The 24,764-nt window shown below is 43.0% G+C and overlaps 1 protein-coding gene across 1 annotated transcript in view; it reads left to right on the top strand.

Moving 5' to 3' along the window:
- Window positions 1-24,764, top strand: part of HS1BP3 (HCLS1 binding protein 3) — a 50,939-nt gene that overhangs the window by 529 nt on the left and 25,646 nt on the right. Inside the window, exons 2-4 of the mRNA XM_048499089.1 lie at window positions 2,142-2,307; window positions 10,763-10,970; window positions 14,581-14,791. Coding sequence (XP_048355046.1) covers window positions 2,142-2,307; window positions 10,763-10,970; window positions 14,581-14,791 — 585 coding nt within the window. The remainder of the gene's footprint in view (window positions 1-2,141; window positions 2,308-10,762; window positions 10,971-14,580; window positions 14,792-24,764) is intronic.

Genomic DNA, 24,764 nt, shown 5'->3' with positions numbered 1-24,764 from the left:
TTTATAACGATTGCAACTCTCTTCAGTTTGCTCTTGTGCCTCCTTCTTGTGTTTCTCCCTTCTTGTGTTTCTCCCACCCTATCCCAGATGTTGTGCGCACACACACCCTTCTGTGAATCTCACACACCTCTTCCTGATTTTTTTCTTCACCACAAGAGAAAACCCCTATGGGGTTTCACTTTTTTACAGATCCCCAGACTCCCCTATTTATGTTTTTCTTTCAAGGAGGGGCTGTTTTTCCTTCTTTCCCAAAAATATTAGAGAGCTGAGCCAAACTACCAAAATGAATTTCAACAGAGATAAATGCAAGATACTGCACTTAGGCAATATATATATTGCACAGGTATAGGATGGGTGACACTTAGCTTGACATGTGAAAGGGATCTGGGACTCTTAATAAAACACAAACTGAACATGAGCCAGTAGTGTGATGTGGCAGTCAAGAAATCCAATGCGATTCTGGCCTGCATCAATAGTATAGCGTCTAATTGAGGGATGTAACAGTACTACTATATTCTGTGTTGGTCAGACCTCACCTGGAATACTGTGTACAGTCCTGGGCACCACAATTCAAGAAGGATATTGACAAGCTGGAACAGGTCTAGAGAAGGGTGAACAAAATGATAAAAGACCTGGATTCTTTGCACTGTCCTCCAAGTCAGTGGTTTCCAACCTTGGGTCCACAGACCCCTGGGGGTATGTGCCAGAGCGTTTGGGGGAACATGGAAAAAAGTACATAATGGCTTTGCTAATTTGGTGGTACAATTTAAGGGAAATGGGTTGCCAAGGGGAATGTGGCTGAGAAAAGGCTGGGAACCACTGCTCTAAGTAAGAACATCCAATGGGATCCTACTTGGGCTGTTGACTTTTTCCCTCAGAGGGCTTCTGTGTCTTTAATCTCTGCTGCAGGTGCCCAAATGTACTGACCTGGGTGGTCTGTAATGGCCTGATATTGTCCGATTTCAGGAAGCTAAGCAGGGTTGATTGTGGTTGGTATTTGGCCGCTTATTGGTGTGCGCACTCAGCTGAAGGTAAACCACTTTTGGTTGTCTCTTGCTTGAAAAACCCCATGGGGTCAGCACAAGGTGGCTCTTTCAACCATTCTGCCGGGGGACCTAAGAAGCTCCATTGCACCTGCATGTGTGCCAGGAAAAGTTATGCCTACTACATTTCTGTTCTGTGTGAAACATTTAAAAAGTATGAAAGGAAGGAAAAGTTGGCGACTCTAATGTTACATCCTGCTGCCATCACATACTGCTTGGAAATCCCTGAATGTTGGTTGCATTATTATTTTTTGCACATTCCCAGAAATTTACACTGAAGTTGTGTTTCTGAGGTCATAGCAGTTCACTGGCTGAATCAAATTTTTATGAAATTAGATACACTATTTCATTGCCTTAGTTTCCTTGACTCCATAGAAAGCCAAAATGGTGTAGGATCTGGGAGACCCAGGCACATATCCCGCTGTGTTATGGAAGGTTATTGGGTGATCTTCTTAGACCAATTATTCTTTGGCCCCTTCCGCACACGCAAAATAATGCATTTTCAAACCACTTTCACAACTGTTTGCAAGTGGATTTTGCCATTCCGCACAGCTTCAAAGAGCACTGAAAGCAGTTTGAAAGTGCATTATTCTGCATGTGCGGAATGAGCCTTTGTTAGACTAACCTACCTCACAAAGTGGTGATTGTGATAAAGATGGGGAGCAACGTTGTACGTCACAGAAGAGAAAAGTGGAACATAAATAAATAAATAAATAGTGGCCTACAAAGACCAGGAATGACTCGTCTAAATGTTGGCACTGGAGTCTTCATGGTTGGATTTCTTGTGATGAAAATATGTCGTCTAGGGAATAAGTTGTTGTTTTCCATGGGATACGTGCTCTGCGCACAGCTTTGATGCCAGTGTGTGAAACCTACCCTCTTCCCAGCTCATGCATTTGAGTCAATGCTTTTTTCCGTCTCAGTGCTACCATGCATATGTACATGATTGTTGTGTCAAGTAGCATTTTCAAGCTGTGAACCTGGCTTTTCAAGACAGAAGAGATCTCAAGCTCATCGTTGGCCATTCCACTAACCAAGAGATCCCCTGTCTTGTCAGGATTGGACCAGATGACTGAACACTTGTGTTTATACTTGCAGGCCTGTTCAAAATGCCCACACCGGGTTAGATCTGTCTGTTCCAGAGTACCAGGAGATTCGGGGGAAGATGATGTCTGGCCACGTGGAATATAATATTGTTGTTGTTACTCAACTGGCTGCATTCAAATCATCAAAGCACAAACGGGAAGATGTCATTCAGTTTATGGTAATTAGCCACTATTTTTCTCTGTGTGAGAGGAGGAATAACCAGAGGTGGGATCCAGCAGGTTCTCACAGGTTCCCGAGAGTAGGTTACTAATTATTTGTGTGTGCCAAGAGGGGGTTACTAATTGGTGATTTTGCCATGTGATTTTTACCTTAGTTACGCCCCTCCTCTCAGCAGTAGCGCGCAGAACTTGAAGCAGTCTAGCAGGAGGTGCACCGGCGTGCGTGGCAGCCTGCGCCTGCGTGCATTCGTTTCCCGCCCAAGGACCGGTGCAGCGGCTGCGTCCTTGCCACAGCCCTGCCCAGGAATGCCCCGCCCCCGAAATGCCTGGCCACGCCCCGTCGTACCCCGCCCAACCCCATTGGCGCTACGCCACAAGTTTGAATCCCACCACCATGGGAACCTGTTACTAAAATTTTTGGAGCCGCTAAGAGCCCTTTTAAGTTGCATAAAGCCCTCTTATGTAGCATAAAGTAAGCCTTTAAGAGCCCTCTCAAGTAGCGTAAAGCTGTTAAGAGCCCACTTAAGAGCCGTTCAGAACCCACTTAAGAGCTGTTGAGAACCTTCTTAAGAGCCGACTTAAGAGCCCACTGAAGTGTTGTTCAGAACCCTCTTAAGAGCCGTAGAGAGGCCACTTAAGACCCCACTTAAGAGCTGTTGAGAACCCTCTTAAGAGCCTACTTAAGAGCTGTTGAGAACCCTCTTAAGAACTGACTTGAGAGCCCACTTAAGTGTTGTTCAGAACCCCCTTAATTGCCCACTTAAGAGCCCACTTAAGACCTGTTCAGGACCCTCTTAAGAGCCCACTTAAGTGTTGTTGAGAACCCTTTTAAAAGCAGTTGAGAGCCCACTCAAGTCCCCACTTAAGAGCTGTTGGGAACACTCTTAAGAGCCCACTTAAGTGTTGTTGAGAACCCTTTTAAGAGCAGTTGAGAGCCCACTTAAGTCCCCACTTAAGAGCTGTTCAGAACACTCTTAAGAGCCCTCTTAAGAGTCATTGAGAGCCGTCTTGCGCGTACAGTAAGCCGTTAAGAGCCCTCTTAAGAGCCGTCAAGAGCCCTTTTAAGTTGCATAAAGTAAGCCGTTAAGAGCGTAAGGTAATCCATTAAGCGTAAGAGCCCTCTTATGTAGCGTAAAGTAAGCCTTTAAGAGCCCTCTCAAGTAGTGCAAAGCCGTTAAGAGCCCACTTAAGAGCCATTTAGAACCCACTTAAGAGCTGTTGAGAACCCTCTTAAGAGCCGACCTGAGACCCCACTTAAGACCCCACTTAAGAGCTGTTGGGAACACTCTTAAGAGCCCACTTAAGAGCTGTTGAGAACCCTCTTAAGAGCCGTCTTGCGCGTGCAGTAAGCCGTTGAGAGCCCTTTTAAGAGCCGTCAAGAGCTCACTTAAGACCCACTAAGAGCCCTTTTAAGTTGCGTAAAGTAAGCCGTTAAGAGCGTAAGGTAATCCATTAAGCGTAAGAGCGTAAAGTAGCATAAAGTAAGCCTTTAAGAGCCCTCTCAAGTAGTGTAAAGCTGTTAAGACCATACAGTAAGCCGTTAAGAGCCCACTTAGAACCCGTTTAGAGAAGCGTTAAGAGCCGTTTAGAACCCGTTTAGAAGACCCGTTTAGAGAAGCGTTAAGAGCCCACTTAAGAGCCATTTAAAACCCTCTTAAGAGCCCACTTAAGAGCTGTTTAGGACCCTCTTAAGAGCTCACTTAAGAGCCCACTTAAGAGCAGTTGGAACCCTCTTGAGCCAACTTAAGAGCTGTTGAGAACCCTCTTAAGAGCCGTTGAGAGCCGTCTTGCGCGTGCAGTAAGCCGTTAAGAGCCCTTTTAAGAGCCGTCAAGAGCCCTTTTAAGTTGCATAAGGTAAGCCGTTAAGAGCGTACAGTAATTCATTAAGCGTAAGAGCCCTCTTATGTAGCGTAAAGTAAGCCTTTAAGAGCCCTCTCAAGTAGCGTAAAGCCGTTAAGACCGTACAGTAAGCCGTTAAGAGCCCACTTAAGAGCCGTTTAGAACCCACTTAAGAGCTGTTGAGAACCCTCTGAAGAGCCGACTTAAGAGCCGACTTAAGAGCCCACTTAAGACTAGTTGAGAACCCTTTGTGCCCACTTAAGAGCCCATTTAAGGGCCCACTTAAGAGTTGTTGAAAACCCTCTTAAGAGCCGTTGAGAGCCCACTGAAGAGCGTACAGTAAGCCGTTAAGAGCCCTCTTAAGTAGCATAAAGTAAGCCTTTAAGAGCCCTCTTAAGTTGCGTAAAGTAAGCCTTTAAGAGCGTACAGTAAGCCGTTAAGAGCCCTGTTAAGTAGCGTAAAGCTAGCCATTAAGAGCGTAAAGTAAGCCGTTAAGAGCCCTCGTAAGTAGCGTAAAGTAAGCCATTAAGAGCGTAAAGTAACCCGTTAAGAACCATCTTAAGTAGCGTAAAGTAAGCCGTTAAGAGCTCTCTGGGGATGGGGTGGTATATCAAATAAAAATAAAATGAAAATAAAAATAAGAAAGTTGCAACCAACTTTCAAGACAAGAGATGAATAGAGATGGTTTGCCATTGCCTTCCTCTGAATAGCAACCCTATTCTCCCCTGGTGGTCTCCTGAGTATTAACCTTGGCTGATCCTGCCTAGCTTACAAGTTCTGATATCAGACTTGTCTGGATTATCTAGACCAGTGGTTCTCAACCTGGGGGTCGGGACCCCTTTGGGGGATCGAACGACCCTTTCCCAGGGGTCGCCGAGGACTCTCTACATCAGTGTTCTCCATCTGTAAAATGGATAAATGTTAGGGTTGGGGGTCACCACAACATGAGGAACTGTATTAAAGGGTTGCGGCATTAGGAAGGTTGAGAATCACTGATCTAGACTGCTATATTTATTTACATTGTATAAACTCTGTACAGATTGGTCCGTGTATTAAATGTAAGCGGCAGACATTTGAATGTAATGGTTATAAGTAAAACTGCCACTTACACAGTTCTTCTGTTTTATAAGTTCAAAAAGAATTGCACGAATACACACAAACTCAGTAGCTGTTCTTAGTTAAGCCAGAGCTTTTCACTTTCAGCCCCCTCCATCTGTAGTACAGGGATTGGTCTACATTATGGAGGTTGCTGTTAGGAATATTGTGATAATATATAAGCAGTTGTTGGAAGCTTGAAAGTGCTAGATGCTAAATATTATTATTCATCAAGTCTCAAGGGCAATGAAGTGATTTCTTGTACAGTTCAGCCTGCCAAGCTAAGGCCCATTCCGCAAATGCAGAATAATGCATTTTCAATCCACTTTCAATGCACTTTGAAGCTGGATTTTACTGTGCGGAATAGCAAAATCCACTTTTAAACAATTGTAAAAGTGGATTTAATGTGCATTATTCTTCATGTGCGGAAGGGGCCAGCACCTGCTGAGCTGAGGTGGGCGACATGGCCTTTTTCAGTGATGGCATCACTGAGCAGAGGTATAAGGCCTATAGGGGCATGGGGTCACCCATGTCCCTGGGCGCACACCTTTCTGCCACATGGGGGCGCCCTGTAGGCCACATAACAAAACAGAGTGTGCCCCAGCTGCCCACCACCGAGCCCTGCCCGCCTTTCTTTCCTTTTTTGTAACTTTCATGCTTTTCCAAGGAGATAATTAATTAAAACATTCCAGTGCTCCACAAAAATTGTGGGTTTTTTTCCTCCAGTGGTGTATTTTAGGGTCAGCTTAGTGAAGTTGGGCTGTCTTCTGTACCTGGCTGCGTGTCTCATCTATATGCAAACATTTGTATATGGGATCATGTGAGTATGTGTGTGTGTATATATAGGGCATGGAGCAGGGTTCACTCTCTCTCTCTCTCTCTCTCTCTCTCTCTCTCTCTCTCTCTCTCTAGCTTTAAACAGCAGGAGAGGGAGAGAGAGAGAGAGAGAGAGAGAGATGCCCCCACCCTTCAAGGGCTCATAAAATTGCTTAGATATGTCAGTCAAATTCATATCGGAGGGACTTAAACATAGAGAACTTGGAAGGTGCTGTAGAAATCTATTTGGTGCAGATGATTTTCCAAATCTGTGTATGTTGCAAAAGCAAGAAACGTAGATCACTTTAACGTTTGACTGCAACAGTTGGGATAATTCCAGTAGAGGGCACTCAAGCACTATCCAAGATGCATATAGTGTAAGCCTGGGGAAAGAATATCATGCTATAAATTTCCCTTCTTAGACTGCTTATATTTGTATATTTTCATTTGGAATAAGTGGATTTCCATTATTTTTAAAAGAAAGCAAAGGGGAAAGGGTGCATTGCTTTCACTTTGTTAATGTGTGAATGATTAAATGCGAATTTGGTTTCCAGCACTTAAAAAACTACAGTCGGTGAAAGTTCACATCCATTTAATAAGATGTCTGGATAAGGGTGTGCGCATATTTGAAATTAGTTGTATATGTGCTGCATGTATTTACATTAGAAGATTTTTAAAAAACCACCCCCACCCCACCCCACCCCCAAGAACAACTGTCTTCCAATATGGATTTAATGGGTTTCCTTTCAGTCTTGTCCAGGGTATTGTTGTTAAGTTACAACTGTTCATTGAACAGTTGCAGCTACCTTAGTTCACCTTGAGATGCCTTAATATCTGGATTTGTGCAGTCAGGTCCTCCACTGGGTACATTCATCTTTGCAGATGTGATGTGTCTCTTGCTTTCAGTCTGTAAACCAGTCTTTGACAGACCTCCATGCTTTTTTTCTCAGACAAGCCTTTGCATGCCTGTATGTCTTTCACCCCCCACTTCAATTTGCTTTATGTAATTGTATTTTGGGAGTTCCTCTTGCTCTTCTTCCATGCAATTTTCCTTCAATTACATCTTTGGACTCATCCCTGCATAGATCTCCAACCCTTTCTCCCCTCTTTAATTCACTTTATATAATTGTGTTTATGTGCTTCCCTTTCTTCAATCCACTTACCCTTCAATTATACCTTGAATTTATAATTCTCTGTTCTTAAAAAGTGCCTGCTGTGTGGGTCTTCCTCTGAATACCAGGCACTGGGAATCAGCAAGGGAGCCCTTTGTCTTTATGCCTAACTTGGGGGTGGAAGGGTCCTAGAGGTATGTGGTTATCTGCTGTCGAAAGCAGAATATTGGACCAGATGGAGCCTATTGGTCTAAACCCCGCAGGGCTTTAAAATATTCTGATACTTGATCCAAAATATTCTGACACTTGATCCAAAATATTCCAATGATTTGTCCAGGGCTTTAATATATTCTGTTGATTTGTCCATTAGTTATGATTGAACAAGAACTTGACCCAAGTCTTCAGGGCCAAAGTTTGGTGGTCTGTAATGTATCGATGTAAGAGTCTTGTGGCTCAGTTCAGACTTCATGGGAAGCTGTAGTTTTTAAAAAACGCTTTGGCTCCAAGACAATCCCTGAGATTTATTTATTTAAATTTAAATGTATTTATTTACAACGTTTATAAACTTGCCTGTCTATTCAGTTAGGGCCACCAAAGCAACTAACAATTGATAAAATATAACATAAAACCAATTTAGCTGAAATGCATGTATGAAACAGAAATTGCAAATTAAAGGAAAAGGCAGGAAGAAGGGAACTTTGAGAGTACACCAGATGAAACAAAGTCTTTACCTTCTGCAGGAAGGTAGTAATAGGGGACAGATGAATATCCCTGTGGAGGGAATTGTATAATTTTGGTACCATGACAAAGAAGGCCCTGCCTGTTTGCTGATTTTGTTGCATTGATGCTTTCCCCCATGGAAATCCATTATATCCCAGCCAGCATTGTGATAATAGTCCTGCCAGGGATCAAGCCAGGATTAAGCTGGGATGTCTGCATTGGTTCATCATGTGAACTTCAGTTAAGAGTAACTGCAGTTAATAAAGCACTTTCAAATCATGATTTCAGAGCCTTTTTCGATGGGACCCTACGTACCTTTTTTCCATTTCATTACATTTATTAGGCATAAGATAAAACAACAATCAAACTGACAATAACAACAATAGAAAAGGTTATTAGGTGATCAACAAATTACAAATTATATCACAACCTTGGGTTTCCCTGTGGAATTTTTTTTCCAACTCGGATGAGATCAGTAACTTCCACACCTTAAAACAAAGAGTACTTGATTTGGAAAGACAAAAACTGTATTCTGAAACTAACAGGGCTTGCTCATCGTTAAGCAAGAACTTGTCAATGTTTGCCCAACCAAGTGGAAACAACTGCTCATATACTCCTGTATTGTTCTCGCCACATAGAACTCAGGACTCTCTACACTGAACCTTATATTAATTCACGTCTTGCCACTTCTGACCAAAGCAAGCTACATCTGCTTATGAATGACTGCTGCACTAGAAGAACTGCAGACGTAGCAACGTTTTTGGCAACAGCTTTATCTACAACTGCTCACCCTACCTACCTATAGTTAATGGGGCAGTCCATGTTCAAATGATCACTCTAACCATTGTTAATTTAATCAAACCATGGGTTTGAGTGATGTTCTAACAAAACTTCTCCTCTGAATCATCTTGGGAATCAGATAGTAAGTGATATGAAAGACCCTTGCCTGAGATGCTGGAGATGCTGCTGCTTGTCTGAGTAGACAGTATGGGCCTTGATGAAACAAGAGACTGATTCAGTAGGAGCTGGGTTCTTGGGGGAATATCTGTCACATGTGAGAAGCCTGTGGGACATTCATATTTTTGCTGCTTGTTAGGATCACAACAAGGTGACTTAAGCATACACAGCTACTAAATTCTATGCATGTTGCTTCTGAAATTGTGAGGAATAGAAAAGACAATTGAGAGACAATGTCAGGATTGTGATAGATGTGTTGGAATATTTGGAAAAATGTAACAAAAAACAAGCAGCCTTGATATTTTTGGCTGCAGAGAAAGCATTTGACAATTTGAACGGGTCTCTTTTGTTTAAGGTCTTGGAAAATATGGATTTTGGGGATAATTTTATGAAATGAATGAAACCAGTTTATAAACTACAAAAAGCACAAATAATTGTTAATGGGGATTTAATAAAGCATGTGATATCCAGAAGGGAATAAGGGAAGAATGCCCTGTCTCACCTCTTTTATTTATACGTGTTGGAGGTTTTAAATAGAGTTACAAGATCTAATGAGAGTACAGTTTTTTAAAAATTAAACTCATAAATTAAAAGTGTTTGCTGATGACTTGATATTGATTTTGGAAAAGCCTGCAAAGGGGGTTGAGCTGTTAATGTCTGAGAAAGTTTGGTGCTCTGGCAGGGTTTAACATTAATAAACAGAAGATGAAGGTTATAACTAAAATATGACTATTCAAGATCAAATCAATCTAAGTAAAGGGATTTTGAGTTGAGAAAAAGGTGAAGTACCTTGGTTCAGTGTTATCTAATAAGAACTGTATGCTACGTTAAAACAACTGGCTTAAAACTATCTTAAAATAACATGGAATGAGGTTAAAAAGACCTTTCAAAATGGAATAAATTACAGTTATCACTGCTGGGAAGAATTTCAGTGATGGGCAGCCCCATCCAAAGGGCTCCGTGGCCAGAGACAGCACCACTGCACCGCCTCCTCAGGACTTCCATGGATGCGGGAGGGCAGCCCACATGAAAACAACCCTGGCTGCCCAGAAAGCCCTCTGAAGGGTTCAATGGAGTTACACCACCCTTTTGGGTGGTGTAACTTCAAGGCCCTGACTATGGCTCTCCTTGCTCTAAACGAAGCTGACTGAAGTTATGCACAGCTGCATGAGAGATTTAGGTTAGATTCAAAAGTATGGTTTTGATGATACTAAGACAGAATTTTAAAGGGAGCTACGTATAAATGATGAACACGTGATTGCAAAGATGTATAAATTTTGTTGAGCTTAGAAACAGGAGAGCAAGTGAAAGAATGTATAATAAAATGGACTATGAACTTTGAACAGTGGAAGAATATGTGGTCAGAGGGGGTGAAATCTACGCTAAACTCTAATTTGAAAGAGATTTTTTATAAAGTGATGTAGTGTTGGTATGTGACACCAGATAAACTGGCAAAAATGTATAAAATGTTTCAAATAAGTGTTGTAAATGTGGTCATTAAGAAGGGACATTTTTACCATTTATGGTGGACTTTGGAAAAGCTAAGGAATGTTGGCTCATACATACAATAATTTAAAAGATTTTAAAAACAAATATACAAATGAAATCTGCATCTTATCTGTTGGGACTCGTGGAAAGATCTCTGGAAAGAAATCATGAAACTTTGTGTTTATATATGACAGCAGTAGCAAGAGCCAATTTTTTTACAGGGATTTCCAGATTTTGTTGGGGGGGGGGGCACATCCCTAACCCCAGCCATGTGGAAGGGATAACTGTAAATTTGTTTAATTTTAGTACTAATTAAAAATTTGACAAAAAAAGGAAAGAAATCATGAGGAATAGTGTCTTCTTTTACATACTTATCCACATTTGGCACTTAATAACGTATATATATATTCTGTCCACATAATCACAGGTCTCGAAGAAATACAGTGAGATTGAAGAATTTTATCAAAAACTAGTGACATGTTATCCACAATCATCTTTGCCTCCACTGCCAAGGAAAGTGCTATTTGTTGGGGAATCTGACATTCGAGAGCGAAGAGTTATGTTCAATGAAATCATGAAAGCCATTGCCAAGGAAGCAGATCTAGCAACAAGCCCTGAGTTACTGGAATTCCTAGGTAATCTCAAAATATTCTCTTTGAAAGCTGAGGGACATTTCTTCAATGCTTAATGGTTGAAACCTTGCAGACCTGAAATGTTTGCAAAACAGTGTTTTTCTTAAATCTTTTAATGCTCAGTTTTACTGCTACTACTTTCAAGACTAGTAGTATATATTATAACTAGCAGTAAAGCCCACTGTGAGGGAAAATGCAATGGGCTCCAGAAAAGGGAGGGCAAGCAAGCATTTCCCCCAGCAATAGGCTTTAAGAATGACGAGGAGGAAGGGGGACACACAAAGCCCTGGTCACTTGTGGTGACCCCTAACCCTGACCCCGTCCTCCTGTCCCCTCTTCCACCTCCACCATCACTCTGCCTTTCCCCCTCACCATTCTTCTCAGGGTTCAGTGTCTGGGTCTTGGCACCTGCAGTTCTGGCTCTCCTCCCACAGAGTATTTGGTCTCTGGGGGTTGGGAGTGGGGAGGTTTGTACCAGGTCTGTCAGGAAGGGTGGCTGGCCACCCATGCATTGCCAGACACAACTTGGTCTTTGGAGAGTGGGAGAGTGCAGGGGGAAGGGGGAGGCTTGTGCCAGGCCAGGTGGGAGGGCAGCTAGCCATCCATGTCCTGCCAGGTCCAGCTTGGTCTATGGGGGGTAGGAGAGGGGGCAGGCAGGGGAATGGGGAGACTTGTGCCAGGCCAGGCAGGAAGACGCACGTCTGCCTATGCCCCACCAGGCACAGCTTGGTTTTTGGGGAGTTGAAGAGGGTGGGCAGGGAAGTGGAGAGGCTTCTGCCAGGTCAGGGGTGGGGTGGCTGGCTGCCCATGCCCTGCCAGGCCCGACTTTTCTTGGGAGGGTGGGAGAGGGCGGGAGAATAAGAAGTTTTCTGCCAGGCTCTGCTTGCTGTTCGGGTTGTGGTAGAGGGCAGGTAGAGGAGTGAGGAGGCATCTGCTGGACCTGGAGGGAAGGGTGGCTGGCCACTATTGTCCTGGCAGGCCTGGCTTGGTCTTTGGGGGTTGGTAGAGAGTGTGTGGGGAAATGGAGAGGCTTCTGCTGGGCCCGGCGGGGAGGATGACTGGCCTCAACTATCCCTACGGGCTCACCTTACTCCTCAGTTGGGGGAGAGGCAAGTGGGGGACTAGTTAGGAATGCATTTCTCACCAATCACTGCGTGGGACTCGCTTTCATGGCTAGCAGTAAGTCCTGCATGCTGATTGGTGGGAAGTGAGTTGTCAACTCACGTTCCATTCCTTAGGAAATTATGTCTTCGGATAAGTACATATTGTAATAAATTCCAAATGAATCTTTGCTTCAATTGTCCAGTCTCAAGAACATGTTAGCTCATCTAGGCACTAAGTTTGTGTGTGAGAAAAGAATCCTTAAAGCAATTTTCCACTCCTTTCCATGGCAAATAGCGTCTAGCAGAATTTGTTTTCTGATGTGAAACAATTTCAGGGAGTTTTCCCATCATGCCAGTTGGGGGCAGAAAACTCTATCGATTCCCCACTTCAAAAATGAAAGTAGATTCAAACTGGTTTGGTTAGATTCGGCACCTTTTGAGCATGGTTTCATGGTCCCCACTGCAGCTTCTGCCTTCTTTTTCCTAGAAATGCTGCAGCCACTCAGGAGTCCCCACTGTCGGTGGATCAAATGCACGATCCACTCAGGGGCTATCCTGATTGGCTGCTGCATTGTGCTGGAGTGGGAATTTTTTAAAATTTTCAAACTGATGGATCCATGTCTGCGCGAACATGCGCAGAACGACTCTATGCGCAGAACAACTCTACGCGGAGACGAAGAAACGGGTGATTAAAGCAAAGCCCTATTTCCGCGCACCTCCATGTACTCAAATCCATGTGGATACGACGTATAGCACAGCTTTGTATTGCCTTCTATTCAGTCAATAAGTCAAAACTGGCCCTATGTAGCTTCGTATCCACGTGGATCTCTGGTCCGCAAATTTTTTTTTTAAGGGCTGTGCGCGCATCACGCACAGCTCACTGCATTCTGATTGGATGGAAAGCTCCACATCATGCGCAAGGGCAGGTAGTTTGAATTTGGATTCATCCCCCCCCCCCCAACTTCCCCACCGTTCCAGATTGACCACATGTTTTTTTAAAAGGTCCACTTTCTTCCAGGTTTTGAAAAAACATTTACGGGTGTGTGTGTGTGTGTGTGTGTGTGTGTGTGCGTGTGCGTGTGCGTGTGCGTGTGCGTGTGCGCGCCAGAAACAGGATTAAAGTGTTTTCAGCACTACTGCAGTGGGAGTTCTGCTGGAAACCTCGATATTTGGAGTGATGAGCACACATCTAATCATGAGTGGGGAATTGACCTATGTTAGCCCCAGCAGACATAATTAAATCCAATAAATGGATAAGCCCATGGGGGAAAATTGCTGCAGAGATTAAAAACAGTACAGTGAATCTGCTATCTAGACCAGCTCAGAGTAGTTTTACTTAGAGATAATTGATTTTACTACAAATTAAATCTATCCATAATCAAAGTGCAACTTGTCTGTCGATTAACAAAGCCTTCATTTGCTAGCTTTTCAAGTACACATATCCCCTTTTTGGAGTTCTACTCAGTCCTGGGGTTAAATTTAACTCTGAAGGCATTCTTTTTGAAAATATCTTTGAAAATGTGATGTGCAGTATGTTTTCTTTCCGTTCTGTACTACGATACTAGAAGTATGTCGTACTTGATTTAGATGTAAGATTCACTTGTAAAAGAACTTGCTCGATGAAGGAGCATTATCTAAGTTCTTGATATACGTTCTGGGAAATCAATAAATTTCTGCAATTTATTGCAATTGCAGAATTCTGCAACTAGGTAACCACATTTCTGTACCATGCAGAGTTGAATTCTGTGCCTCCATCTGCAATTTAAACAAATTTTCACAATTTATTCAAACAATTTATTCAAAATGTTACTTACATAGAGCTCAGAAATGCTGCCTGGACCATGAGAAATCCTGCCCAGTTTCCCCATTGCCCTACCCTGGTGAGCTAGAAAATGCACATTTTCATAATGCTGTGTTCTTCACCAAACAGCATATATCTGATTACGAAATCATAGAACAGAGACAGCTGGTTCTTGATATAGGAGTTTACCAGTGCTGGATCTAAGCAGCTATTTGCAGCAGTTATGCACAGCTTAAATGTTATGTGGTTGTGCTTTGGCCTGAAATGAAAGAAAAGGTCTAGATGTCTGGTTATTAGCAGAATCTGAAGGCTCTAATTAGGGTTGGAATTTGTTGATAGTAGCCATATACACCCCATCCTTTATAACATGGCATTTTGGAGACTTTTTTTGAGTACAGACTGAAAATGTAAAGCCTCTATGTTTAGGCAGAGAGAAGTGAATCTCTGTCTGTCTAGGTGGCTACGTTATGGAGCATATGTGGCCTTCTTTGAAATCCTGCAGCTGAGTTGCTGTAAATGAAAGGAGCCATCAGACTACTAGCCACATGGCACCAAAACGTATTGTTTATTAATATAAGTATACATCTCCCCCATTCTGTTTGCAGATCTGTCAGCAGTCAGTGAAATGAGCACATGCCATTAACAGCCGTTGGCCGCTTGAGCCAACTTCTTATTCATTTTTCCATGTGTGTTTTCTTTCTCCCAACAGGAACCAGATCTGCTGGTGGGGTTGACTTCAAGGGTAAAAATCTTCCCGATAAAGAAGAGGAAGACAATGAAGCTTTTGATTTCTTCAGAGAGAAGGGAGTGCCTGATATAGTCCCGCAATTTGAGTCCCTGAAAGAGCGAGATATTAAAAGTGCAAAAGAAGAAGAGGATGAGGAAGAGGATGGTGATATAGACCCTCTTGGCGTGATCAAGTATGACTTCATTTTTATTTTTTGGGAGTAGCATGGTATAAACTCCAACTTCATTTGTTCCCAAAATACATGTAACATTTGATATAGCAGAGGTGAGTTCTGGTGTGTGTGAGTGTATTAGCAGAGTAGAACAGAAGAGACAGATTCTCAGTTGCTTTTTATATATGAGTTTACCGACTATAAAGAAATGGTTACATGGAGATAAAATAAGAAATCCTTTCCTTCCTGTTACATATCTATATTACTGTACATTTGGTTACATTTTGGCACCTACCTGCTGTCTCATGTTCATGGTCATGGTGGTGGTGGTGTCATGTCTGTTCAAACAAAGAAACAGAGGCTCATTCCGCACATGCAGAATAACGCACTTTCAAACTGCTTTCAGTGATCTTTGAAGCTGTGCGGAATAGCAAAATCCACTTGCAAACAATTGTGAAAGTGGTTTGGAAACGCATTATTTTGCCTGTGCGGAAGGGGCCAGAGTTAACTTTATAACTTCAGATGTATGTGCTCATTAACATGTAAGCAATGGCTATCTGACTGACCAATAGCTAATCAGTAGATCAGGTCATCAACAGTGACTTCAGCCACTTGTTTACAAACAGACAGTTAACCCTTTTATAACTGAGTTGTGACAGGCACTTGCGAAACCCCAACAAGTTCTCCATGGGAAATCAGTTTCAATCAATAGCCGGCATCTAATAAAATAAAGGAGGATGGGTTTATTTTATTAGATATCTATTTGAAGGTGGAATGCAGAGGAAGAATAACTGTGCTGTACACACACTGCACTGGTGCACCTTTTTAAATATATGCACCATGCCAGTTAGATGTGGTGGTGTGGCTTCATTTAGAGACATGAGAGGATAATGCAAACACTACTCCCAGTATTATTCTTTCATGGGAAAGAATTTCCCATTATTCATGGGAAATCAGTTTCAAAGTGCTGCAGAAACCCAATTTAGTGTAGGGGGAGGAGTGTTTTCAGCTTTCTCACCTGCACTTCTTCCCTGATCTAAAATGCCCCTGGGGGGGGGCATTATTTCCCCAATTTTTTTGGAGGGAGGGGGGCTGCATTTACACTTAAAAATAATAAAATATAATCCAAGTAAAAGCAATAATTCAGTTCACTTATAATGGAAACTATGGTTTATTTTCACTGTGAAACTGAGATCCGTGTGAAACTGAGATTCAGCTTGCAGGTGATCATCCTACTTTGGTTTTCCTTGAGGAACCTCTTTGTTTTTTTTCCCTTTGTTTTTTTGTTTTATGCTGCAATGAGTCCAGTGCTGGGCAACAAGCCAGGATGTTTCTGCGCATCATATGAAACCACAGTTAACATTCACTGTGATGGACTAAACTAGCTTCAGATGATGATTTCTGATCCTGGCTTGATGTACCCCTAGCTAATAGAATAACCCATGTTCAGATTATTAACCATAGATCGGACCATAGTTTATGTCACAGCTGAACTGAGCCAGTCTAGTTGGCCTAACTGCAAAACAGAAGCATATTCCAGGGAATGGTTAGAGTGTCGGACTAGAAGATCCAAGTTCAGATCTCCAGTCTGTCATGGGAGCACAGAGGGGGACCTTGGGCTGGTCATACTCTCTGTCTAACCTACCTAACAAGGTGATAGCTGTGAGGATAAGTGGGAGGAGGCAGAATGATTCTGTCAGCCAACTTTGGATCTTCATCTGGGAGAAAAGCAGACCATAAATAAATGAGGTCCTGACCTTGTGATGTCAAACATCACAATACAAAAGTGGTTATTTGTAGTTAACAATTGTTACAGGAAGTAGAGACATGGTACTCCTTATGATATATACTTCCTTCCATCCAGTTATACTAAGAATAGTGTTGAAGTGTCCAAGAGCATTCAGTTTTCGAATGGGTGACAATATTGAGCCTGGCAAAACCTCCATGCAATGAATTAAAACTGGGTCTTACTGAAAGATGAAAGCCATAAAGACTTCTCTTCAGAAGAGTAGTCATATTTTCAAGAATTACTCTAATGTGAGTGGCTATCTTTTCCTTTAATTACTTATTAGAATATTCTAAGCATTCTTAATTTAGCAGTGCCCTTTACTGCTCCATGTCTGAGCTCTCCCGTGTATATTAAAATTTAGGATGCATTTTGTTTGGTGTGATCATTATTTATGCTGAAAAGCTAGATAAAGTGTGGTTTTTCTGTGACTGCAGGCTTATTGAAAAAAAGACTATCCTTTTTTGGATAGGAAAATTATCATTTGCATTGGACGACATGTTTCACTGGATATTCCACTAGCACCAAATATAGGTATTAAAAAAATTCCAAGTAAGCATTCCTTCTTCGTTTCTGGTGTATCCAATTAAATTAATTGCAAATGTTGGGCTAAGGTCCAGAGGGCCACCAGAAAAGTTGCCTGCCTACAGAAGGGCCCCTTGTTCCAAAATAGCCCTTGCTCCACTCTGTGTCGCTCGACAGGCTACTCTCAACATTTGTACAATTTGGATGTTTCCTGATGCAGCTCAGAATATGAGGCTTGAAAAAAAATAGACAGAGGAACCAGGCTGAGCCCACATAGAAACCTCTTTAGATCCCTTCTTCGAGGGTGCGTTTCAGTTCCAAACTCATACTCTAGAAGCAAGGGTTATCAGTTTCAATGGATCCCCTGCCCTCGTCCGTCCGTGGGAGTCTAGTGAATAAGTTGCTGGCCCCTTGGGATTCCCCTCCCTCTTCTCAAAATTAACAGGAATCTCCCTGGAGCTTCTTTCCTCCATGGCTGTCGAACTAAGTTTGGAAAGCTGATTGGGTGAAGAAGCAAGTGAAAAGCCTAAATTCATTGGCACGGATCCAGATTCAGTTATGCTTTATGACTAGTGTCCCTGGAGGCGTATTCTCATCTGGAATGTCCACCCATCTTGCTCCTGTCATTCCAAGAAACGTTGCGTGCATTCCGAACATACCTTTGCAGCCAAAAGAGCTTAGAAACATAATTTTCCCCCAATGAAAACTCCAGTCATCTTAGCAAATGAATTGCACATGCAATAGCAAACTTGTTATTTGTTCTTTTGGAGGCAAAGAGGAAATACTAATAGGGCAGTTGCTGGTCTTCCAGTGCTAGTGAGCTATTGAGAATGCAATCCTAAGTACACTTGAGAATAAGTTTCATTGGGTTCCGCGAGATTTTGCTTCTGAGTTAACAGGATTGATTGCATTGCTCATGTTCAAAAACATCAAGTAAGAAGGGACTGGTGAATAATTACAAGTGGACGCTTTACATTTGTTTGGCTGTGAACTAAGATTTCACTACTAGCAATATATGAGCTGATTCTTTGCTAGAATTAAATGAGCAAACACGAGTGGCTGGTTATGCTACTAGTAGTTTTCAGCTAAAAGAGATTACGATAGTTCAAAGGGGATAGAGTTACTGTTTCTCTTTAAATACACAGCTGGTATTCATCCTATACTGAAATTCTAGAGCTCTGAAATAGATCCCAAGGGGGGAAATGGATAATTTCATGTGTAGTGGTGGAAAGTGCGGAAGAATCACAGCTGACTTATGGCAACCCCACGTGTCTTTCAAGGCAAGAGTCATCTGGATGTAGTTTGCCATTGCCTGCCTCTGAGTGGGCTGAGAGAACTGTGACTGGCCTAATTTCACCAGCAGGCTTCACGCGGAGGAGTGGGAATTAAACCCTGTTCTTCAGACCAGAGTCTGTCACTCTTCACCATGCTGGCTCTCTATGGCCCCTTCTGCACACGCAAAATAATGCATTTTCAAACCACTTTCACAACTGTTTGCAAGTGGATTTTGCTATTCCGCACAACTTCAAAGAGCACTGAAAGCAGTTTGAAAGTGCATTATTCTGCATGTGCGGAAGGAGCCTATGACTTCACAAACAGGAGCTGAATTTCATCTCAGACACTGAGAGTCTCCCTTGCCTTTCTCTCTCTCTGTGTTTTTGTGGTTTTTAGCAGCATCTATGTGTGAAAACCAGGCTGGCAAAAGAACCCACAAAAATAGTTTCTATTTTTTCCCCCCATCTATAATGGCATTGTTAATATATTTTGTTAACTGCATATCCTGCTTTCTTCCATGGAGTTCAGTGCATCAGCAGTCTGCTTTGTTCTGCAGGCCCCTTTCCACCCAGCCCTCGACCAGGGGTTCCCAACTTCTCCTGGAAGGGGATTTCTTTCGCTCTGGCCACCCCTGACCTTTGTAGAAACTGCTGCCATCTGACCTTTGTAGGAATTTCCCACTGGGGAGAGTCAGGGCCCCCAGCTTCCTTTCCAACTCTGAGGCCTTTGTGTCTTGCCTCTCTGTTTCCCGTTTTCCCTCTCCTGGGTCACACAGGTATGGTTTATGGCCTGGTGCCCCCTTGGAGGAATAGCTGCTTGCCAACTGCCAGCCTTCCCTTTGGTGTCCTCCATTTAAGATAGCGTGGCCAAGACAATGGATTCTGTGTGGTCCAGAGAACTGTTACCGGCATCCAGCAACAAAAATATTTATTAAAAAGAAAATATTTACAAGCATAATTTCAGCACAGTACCGGATTGAGCAAGGGATTCAAAAGAAATGAGAGATCGACACAATTCCGCTGTTCCTTTCTCTACACGTACACTATCAGATGTTAAAATAGGATAGGCTCTTAAGCTTAGAATATTACAGATCTCACATAATTCCCATTACCTGGAAGATTGTGCCAGCTCCCTGGGCAAGCACATGGTCCAAAATGGCTTCTGTCTCCAGAGCTCAGAAAAAAAAAAACTCCACCTCCTTAAATGGTCCAGTCAAAAGAACCCCTCCCTCTCTGCTCCCAAGAGCTTTATTAGATCCCAGTCCCCACCCCCTTGACCTGATCAGTTGGGGTCAAGGAATCTTTTCCTGCTGCCTCCAGGTATCCTCTTCCTGATGTCTTTCTATCATTCTCAGTCCTCCAGATCTGTCATACCTGCTTGGAGAAGGCTGGGGGTTGGGGATGCTTAACTCAGCCCATTGTCTCTCACTACGGCCCCATCCGCACATGCAAAATAATGCGTTTTCAAAACCACTTCCACAACTGTTTGCAAGTGGATTTTGCCATTCCGCACAGCTTCAAAGAGCACTGAAAGCAGTTTGGAAGTGCATTGTTCTGCATGTGCGGAAGGAGCCTACGTGTATTAGCATCTCTAAAGGGTGGTCAGGCGGGGCTATCAGTCTGCTCAGAGAAAAGGATTTTTAAAAAATGTTCTCTTCAAACCTCAAAAGGGTGGGGGGATCCATTTTTTCACACAGTTGCTAGCCAGAAGGATTTTTAAAAACCCACATAAATATTCAGGATTCAGTATGAAGATCCGAAGCCAGAGTTTGCTGGCTTCTCAGGACTGTTTTTCTTCTTTTCTCTTCTTTTCCCTTTGTTTTTGCATCTTGGGGGATTTCTACATGTTTGTCAGACTGCTTCTGTCAGTTTCAATTTTCTTTGTCTGTTTCAAGAGGTTTTTCCTCCCTTTGCAAGAGTTGTTTTGGGTACCCTTCGCAGTTTTACAATGTTGCTCACTGCTCAGTGCTTGGATTTGTTCTCCTGTAGGTTTGCATGAGTTCTGTGGATCTTGTACTCCTACAGTGGCAGTGGGCTCTGTTGGGCATTGCAGCACCCCCATTCCTTGCTTGGATTCATTCTTCTGTGATCTGCTGTGGTTTGACATTAGTCCTGTTGAACTTGCACTGTCTGAGTGCCCCTGGGTGCTGCTGGGCATTCTGTACATTGCCATGTGTTCTGCTGGGCTTGCAAAAGTGAGCCCCCTCCCCACCCACCTTTAGTTTCCACTGCGGAGCTTCTCTGGTTTGACATTAACTTCTCCTGGCTAGGGTCATCGGCATTTGCGCAGCACTGGTTGGCTCTGAGGCAACCCCTCCCAACTGGTTTCTTCATATACCTCCTTCTGGTCACCAAAGGGTTTCTTCATAGCCTCTATGCCTGTACAGAGAGTGCAAACCCCAAAATTATCCTGCGAGGCTACAAACTTTGACATTAATCCTGGCACAAATCAGATGGAGGTTTTAAATTGCTTCACTCCATTCGAGCACGTCTGCCCTTCTTCTGCTCTGACACATTCCTGTTCCACACAAATTGATTCACTGGATGTCCCCTTGATCAGGCAGAACCAGGAGAGAATGCAGATTTCCTACCATAACTTGTTCCTTGAAGCTAAGAGCTCCAATCTGGAGAGACCTGATTGCTTGGCTGATTTGTTATGCTCTTGGAAATGTCACTTCCAGGAAAATGACATCAGCTGCAAACACTGTAGAGGATGGGGATTACAATTTTATTGTTTTTTCAAAAATCCTGATACACTATTAATAACAAAAAGAAGGGAGAGGTTCTGAAATGACTGGTCTAGAAAACTAGCCAGTGTTGAGAAATTTACTTCTGTTGATTTTCTTTCTGTCTTTCTGTCTGTCTGTCTGTCTGTCTGTCTTTCTTTCTTTCTCTAAAGGATGATTAGGATATATTGTTTAGAGTTATTTGTCTTTCTGAGTAATCTATAAGCTACTTTAAACAGTAGGAGTGCTGTTAGGAGTATAAACCACTCTTGCCTGGATTGCATATTTTAAAAGAATAATCTTCTCAAGGTGAATGTGTGTATATGTGTGTGTGTGTGTGTGTTCCTACACATGCAGATATTCATACTTCAAGCTATATATGTCTGTCTCCCTCTCTCTGTCAAAAGATAGAAAGATAATATAATCTTGATGATTATTTGCTCAAGTCATAGCTGGGCAAAAAGGATCAATATTGCATTATCTTTCTATCTTTTGACAGAGAGAGGGAGACAGAGACATATATAGCTTGAGGCATTCAGCTTAAACAGCCATCTGTCCAAATACACAGCTGCATATTCTTTGAGATTTGCATTTGACAGCTGCTGAATCCAGAAAGCACATTTGGATACTGCAGTGGACATATGATGCAAATGCTTGTACTGCTTCCAATCCCAGCTGCTTGTCAGAGTTGCTACTTTTAAATGCCAACTTTTGTAGCTTGCTAATGTGTACAAATAGCTCCTAAAACATATAGGTGTAGCAGTAATTCAGAACAGTGTAACAATTTTTTAAAATATGGCAAGAGTTATTTTCAATTAACAGAGACGATTTAAAGCAACTCCCTTTTATTTTAGTTGGGGTTTTGCAGACATTCCAAATGTATCCATATTTTGAATTAATTTACATTTATACAGTAAGAGTTTTCTTAGATAGGTGTTGTAGGGGTTCTGTTTTGTATGCTTAATGTGTGTTTTTCAATTCAAAACAATTATATCTATCTAAATCCATTGACTTCAGTAGACTTAGCAGGTGTATCTCTGCTTAAGATTGCCCTATTAGGGTGTATTATAGCCTAGACCACTGAATACCATGAACAGCAAACAATCCTCTCTCACAGTAGTTTGCCTCCCCAAAAAAGCAGGGTATGTGGATGATTTTTCTTCAAGGAGAGCAGTTTCTACCTCCTCCTGTGCAATTTTACTCTAAGACTGTCGGCCCAACCCAGAGCTGTCAGGCTGGTGGGGAAGGCGCCACTCTGGTGCTGCTCCGCCCTCCCCAAATGGCTGTCCTGCAGCGTGAGAAACCCTAAAAGTTTTTTTTTTTAAAAAAAACCCTCACCTTTAACTTCTCCACTGGGGAAAGTGGAGATACACTGCAACTGTATGCCCAAGCCCCACTCTGCTGGTACAAGGGGTAAAAATGACAGTGGAAGCCAACAGAGGTCAGCTCCATCCCCGGGAATATCCCTGCCGTGCCAACGCAACTTGGGGCAGTGCAGGAGTATTGGCAGAGAGGGCCCCGGAGTGACTGGGCACTAGCAGGTTTGCCCCTCCCCTAGGATAAGTGCCCTGGGAAGGGTATTTCCACCGGTGCAAGTCTGTGTCACATCCAAAAGGAGATTCACTTCCCCCCCCCCACCCGATTGGACTGCCCATCTGTGTAGATAGACTGTATCCAGACGTGGGATCCAGCAGGTTCTCACAGGTTCCCGAGAGTAGGTTACTAATTATTTGTGTGTGCCGAGAGGGGGTTACTAATTGGTGATTTTGCCACGTGATTTTTGCCTTAGTTACGCTCCTCCTCTCAGCAGTAGCGCGTAGAACTTGAAGCAGTCTAGCAGGAGGTGCACCGGAGTGCGTGGCAGCCTGCGCCTGCGTGCATTCGTTTCCCGCCCAAGGACCGGCGCAGCAGCTGCGTCCTTGCCCAGGAATGCCCCGCCCCCGGAATGCCCAGCCATGCCCCCATCGTGCCCCGCCCAGCCCCATTGGCGCTACGCCACTGTTTGAATCCCACCACCATGGGAACCTGTTACTAAAATTTTTGGATCCCACCACTGACCGTATCCCTAGTTTTTCAGGGAAGACTTTCAAAGCTCCAAACTAGAGATATTAAGGAGTAAAGATAGCTTAGTTAGCTCCAATGGGAGGCCAGTCTATTTCAGACTCTTCCCGCAAGAATATAAAGCATCAGAGACAAATCACTGAGTACCTGAAGGGAAAGATTTGTTCCAAGTATGACATATTTATTGCCCTACTTAGAGCCTAACGTCTTTTTTTAATATTTACTCAGGGGAAATGAGGCTGTACCTGTGCTTTCTCCTGCACAATGCATAACCGAGTCAAGTGAGTAGGGCAATTTAGAACAGGGAAACCGGATGGAGTGAAAGAGTTAAACAACTCCTTCACCCTCCCTTGTTGATTTCCAGATCATATCAGTGGCCTATGGACAGTGGTGAGATTCAAATAATTTAACAACCAGTTCTGGTGGAGGGATGAAATAATTTAACAACTGGTTGTTTAACAAGCACCATTTTAACAACTGGTTCTGCCGAAGTGGTGCGAACCTGCTGAATCCCACCATTGCCTATGGAGTTTCTTGCATGAATTAACAAAAACCCCTTGGGAAAGGCTGATCTTGGATCTCTCATGTGTCACTTTTGTGTGTGCCTTCATTTTGAAACAAATGGGGGGGGGGGGGAACCAGCTGTAAAATCCTTATTCGTTACACTTGTTAGGATAGCAAATAGGAATGAAACAAAAACTAATGATCTTTTGAAACACAAATGTAAAAAATGCCATTTCCTGTGTCATGTGGAGTCTGGTGAAGAGGCACAGAATCTGCGGTCAGATGTTCGGTATTTATCATCTCCCTTTCTACGGCCAATTAAATGATATTAGAAATCTGGTGTTCTTCAGCAGCCTAGGAACTATACTCATCAGTCTCTTCAGGTGCAGGGGCTGAATTGGAACCATGCTTGGCTCTCCAGATGTTCAGGAATTGCAGTTCCTGAACATCTGGAGAGCCGCAGGTTCCCTACCCCAGGTCTATACTATGGGGAGAATAAGTGCAATTTCCTCACTGGTTGCATTGTAAGTACTAGTCAATCAATCCATGGCTACCAATCTTGATCCCCCTTGATCTGAGGTTGCAAATGCCTTAGCAGACCAGGTGCTTGGGAGCAGCAGCAGAAGGCCATTGCTTTCACCTTCTGCATGTGAACTCCCAAAGGCACCTGGTGGGCCACTGCGAGTAGCAGAGTCCTGGACTAGATGGACTCTGGTCTGATCCAGCAGGCTCGTTCTTATGTTCTTAATCATTATTCTGGGTTTAAGCCATGTATTTCTGCATAATAATCCCCCCCCCGTTGCTTTCTCGCACTACAAAAAGTTTTTGAAACTGTTTTACTTCCATACTCCAAATCCCCATTACCAGTCAAGATCTGTCCAAGCTCCAGATAAACAAATAGGTAGTGATGCTTTAACATGCATCGGAGGACAAAACAATACAAAACCCTTCCCATCAACACCACCATTACTCTGAGCATGGTCTGTCAATCTTCCTGTCTCCTTAATATTACTGTATGGAATTCCTTACTGTACTGTACTATACTATATTACTGTATTACGCTGTATTATTATAGGCCCCATGGCGCAGAGTGGTAAGCTGCAGTACAGCATTTTAAG

This window comes from Sphaerodactylus townsendi, linkage group LG01, assembly GCF_021028975.2.
Source record: "Sphaerodactylus townsendi isolate TG3544 linkage group LG01, MPM_Stown_v2.3, whole genome shotgun sequence".
NCBI classification, from domain to species: domain Eukaryota; kingdom Metazoa; phylum Chordata; class Lepidosauria; order Squamata; family Sphaerodactylidae; genus Sphaerodactylus; species Sphaerodactylus townsendi.
This window is presented reverse-complemented; position numbering and strand designations above follow the sequence as displayed.